This window comes from Sinocyclocheilus rhinocerous, unplaced genomic scaffold (assembly GCF_001515625.1).
Source record: "Sinocyclocheilus rhinocerous isolate Xijiao unplaced genomic scaffold, SAMN03320098_v1.1 scaffold1232, whole genome shotgun sequence".
NCBI classification, from domain to species: Eukaryota; Metazoa; Chordata; class Actinopteri; order Cypriniformes; family Cyprinidae; genus Sinocyclocheilus; species Sinocyclocheilus rhinocerous.
This window is the reverse complement of record NW_015657490.1, coordinates 174693-178213: the sequence shown is the minus strand read 5'-3', so window position 1 is coordinate 178213 and position 3521 is coordinate 174693. Positions and strand designations below refer to the sequence as shown.

Here is a 3521-nt window from a genome sequence, read left to right as displayed (position 1 = left end):
TGTGTTTACACTTGGCATTAACATGCGATCACCGTGATCTGATCAAGCAGATCGGATCATCAGTCAATCAGGACATGGCTTTGCCAACATTGCCAACATCAAGTGACTTCTCTATCTGGATAACCGATCAGATCCCTCTTTCCCGCACAAGAGTTTCACAAGTTTCACACCGTGTCTACACCGGAGGCGACAAAATACTATAATCAGTGATGCTGTCTACACTGGATGTGGCGCGACACGACAAATCCCCGATAGTAAGCTGCTGCCTCATTCTGTTTATGAGGTACTGACACAAAGAACAAATGATTTGCAACAGTCGCTTTGTCGCGGCCAGTGTAGAGAGCCTCACGCTGTTGCAGCACGGCGCAACAACGGTCTCGTCAAGTGTACGAGTCTCACTAGCGCTCCACGGCCTGGCGTCCTCCATCTTTCTTCTGACAGGTCGGGAGAAAGGGGTGGGGGTTTTGCGTGACGTTGACCTGCGAATGCAGACTCGATGGCTGGATTGCGTTTACATTACACTGAGAGCTGATCACAATGCGTCCTCGACTACCTCTGGACCAGGACACGCTGACCGGATAGCATTCCAATCAAGAAGTGCGTTTACACTTGTCTTTTCAATGTGTATGTGGACAACATCCAGATACAAGTCGCATGTTAATGACAAGCGTAAATGCAGCCTTTGATTTCTCATATAGACTTTAAGGTTTTAAAGCTGATTGAAACTCTGTCTCTCCGGTGTGAGTTCTCATGTGCCTGGTAAGGCTTCCTTTTTGATTAAAACCATTTCCACACTGTTTGCAGGTGTAAGGCTTCTCTCCGGTATGAGTTCTCATGTGGATTTTAAGGTTTCCATATAGACTGAAACTGTTTCCACACTGTTGGCATGTGTAAGGCTTCTCTCCAGTGTGAGTTCTCATGTGTCTGATAAGGCTTACTTTTTGATTAAAACCATTTCCACACTGTTGGCAGGTGTAAGGCTTCTCTCCAGTATGAGTTCTCATGTGGATTTTAAGGTTTCCATATAGACTGAAACTGTTTCCACACTGTTGGCATGTGTAAGGCTTCTCTCCGGTATGAGTTCTCATGTGTCTGATAAGGATTACTTTTTGAGTGAAACTCTTTCCACACCGTTGGCAGGTGAAAGGGTTTTCTCCAGTGTGAACTCTCATGTGGTGTTTAAGGTTTCCATGTTGTTCAAAACTCCTTCCACACTGAAAGCATGTGTAAAGTTTCTTTCTGGAGTGAATTGTGTGCCTGTTAAGGCTTCCTTTTTGAGTATAACTTACACCACACCTTCGGAAGGGGAACAGCTTTTCTCCAGTGTGAGTTCTCATGTGCCTGTTAAGGTGTCCTTTTTTATTAAAACCATTTCCACACTGTTGGCATGTGTAAGGCTTCTCTCCGGTGTGAGTTCTCATGTGTCTGATAAGGCTTCCTTTTTGATTAAAACTATTTCCACACTGTTGGCAGGTGAACGGCTTCTCTCCAGTGTGAACTCTCATGTGGATTTTAAAGTTTCCATATAGACTGAAACTGTTTCCACACTGTTGGCATGTGTAAGGCTTCTCTCCGGTGTGAGTTCTCATGTGTCTGATAAAGCTTCCTTTTTGATTAAAACTATTTCCACACTGTTGGCAGGTGAACGGCTTCTCTCCAGTATGAACTCTCATGTGGATTTTAAGGTTTCCATATAGACTGAAACTTTTTCCACACTGTTGGCATGTGTAAGGCTTCTCTCCGGTGTGAGTTCTCGTGTGTCTGATAAGGCTTCCTTTTTGAGTGAAACTCTTTCCACACTGTTGGCAGGTCAAAGGGTTTTCTCCGATGTGAACTCTCATGTGGTGTTTAAGGCTTCCTTTTTGGTTGAACATTTTTCCACACTGCTGGCAGGCAAAAGGGTTCTCTCCAGTATGAACTCTCATGTGGACTTTAAGGTTTCCATGTTGTTCAAAACTCCTTCCACACTGAGGGCATGTGTAAAGTTTCTTTCTGGAGTGAATTCTTGTGTGCCTGTCAAGGCTTCCTTTTTGAGTAAAACTTACACTGGAGAAAAGCTGTTCCCTTGCCGAAGGTGTGGTGTGAGTTCTCATGTGCCTGTTAAGGCTTCCTTTTTTATTAAAACCATTTCCACACTGTTGGCAGGTGTAAGGCTTCTCTCCGGTATGAGTTCTCATGTGGATTTTAAGGAAAACTTACACCACACCTTTGGCAGGGGAACAGCTTTTCTCCAGTGTGAATTCTCATGTGGATTTTAAGATGTCCTTCTTGACTGAAACTTTTTCCACACTGTTGGCATGTGTAAGGCTTCTCTCCAGTGTGAGTTCTCATGTGCCTGTTAAGGCTTACTTTTTGAGTGAAACACTTTCCACACTGTTGGCAGGTGAAAGGGTTTTCTCCAGTGTGAGTTCTCATGTGTGTGATAAGGTTTACTTTTTGAGTGAAACTCTTTCCACACTGTTGGCAGGTGAAAGGGTTTTCTCCAGTGTGCACTCTCATGTGGATTTTAAGGCTTCCATACAGACTGAAACGGTTTCCACACTGTTGGCATGTGTAAGGCTTCTCTCCAGTGTGAGTTCTCATGTGTCTGATAAGGTCTCCTTTTAGGTTAAAACTTTTCTCACACTGTTGACAGGTAAAATGCTTCTTTTCGCAGCTTCTTGTCTTTTGAGCTCTTTTTCGGGAAGTCTTTTCAGCCTGTGAGCAACTAAATGGTTTTTCTTCAGGTATGAACTTGTGATGTTTCTCAAGCTTATATTTCTCATCTGTTTCGTTCAGAACTTCACTCTCCTCTTTCAGGGTCATCAGACCTAAGGTGAAACAAGATGAATAAATTGAACACATGACCTGCTTTTGGCATCTACTCATGGCTAGATTTCTCTTCTAGTGATGTTAGATCAATTGAGTAGTCAGGCCCACACACACTTATAAGCTGTTTTTTTCAGGGCTGCTTGTATATAATGACTTCTAAGTATCAATTTTCAGGATTCTGTCACTTTGGTCAAGCTTATTCATAACAGTGTTGTAAAGTATTTGAGTAAATGTAATTGGTTACTGAGAGGTATTTAAATGTAACAAATCATGTAAAAAAAGTATTATCTTTTATTAGAAAATTAAACTCTGGCAGGTCTAATGAAGTTCTTCCTGCCTGCATGTGGTTGGCGAGTCTGTTCAACAGTTGCCCTATCAATGGGCAGCGGAAAGTGTATATAATTGACCAGATGGAATCGTGTCTCCAGTCACCGCCCCCAACCAAATGTTGGCTAGGTTGTTGCTGGCAGACTGTAGCTAATGTTAGCTCCGCTCTCCCCGGACCACAAAACCAGTCTTAAAGGGTTAGTTCACCCAAAAATGTTTCACTCACCCCCGAGACATCCTAGGCGTATATGACTTTCTTCTTTCAGACGAATCCAGTAAAATTGTCCTGGCTATTCCAAGCTCTATCATTGCAGTTAGCGGGTGTTGAAGTGCTTCAGTCCAAAAGAAGTGAAATAAAAAGCGCCCATCCATAAAAAAAGTGT

At 43.0% G+C, this 3521-nt stretch overlaps 1 protein-coding gene across 1 annotated transcript; it reads right to left on the bottom strand.

Moving 5' to 3' along the window:
* Positions 1-464: 464 nt before the first annotated feature.
* LOC107721056 (gastrula zinc finger protein XlCGF57.1-like) lies at positions 465-2906 on the bottom strand. Its single transcript, XM_016528910.1, has 2 exons — positions 2195-2906; positions 465-2040 (listed from the first exon to the last, which is right to left on the bottom strand). The coding sequence occupies exons 1-2, from the start codon at positions 2866-2868 to the stop codon at positions 702-704; spliced, it is 2013 nt and encodes a 670-aa protein (XP_016384396.1). The 5' UTR covers positions 2869-2906; the 3' UTR covers positions 465-701.
* Positions 2907-3521: the final 615 nt, after the last annotated feature.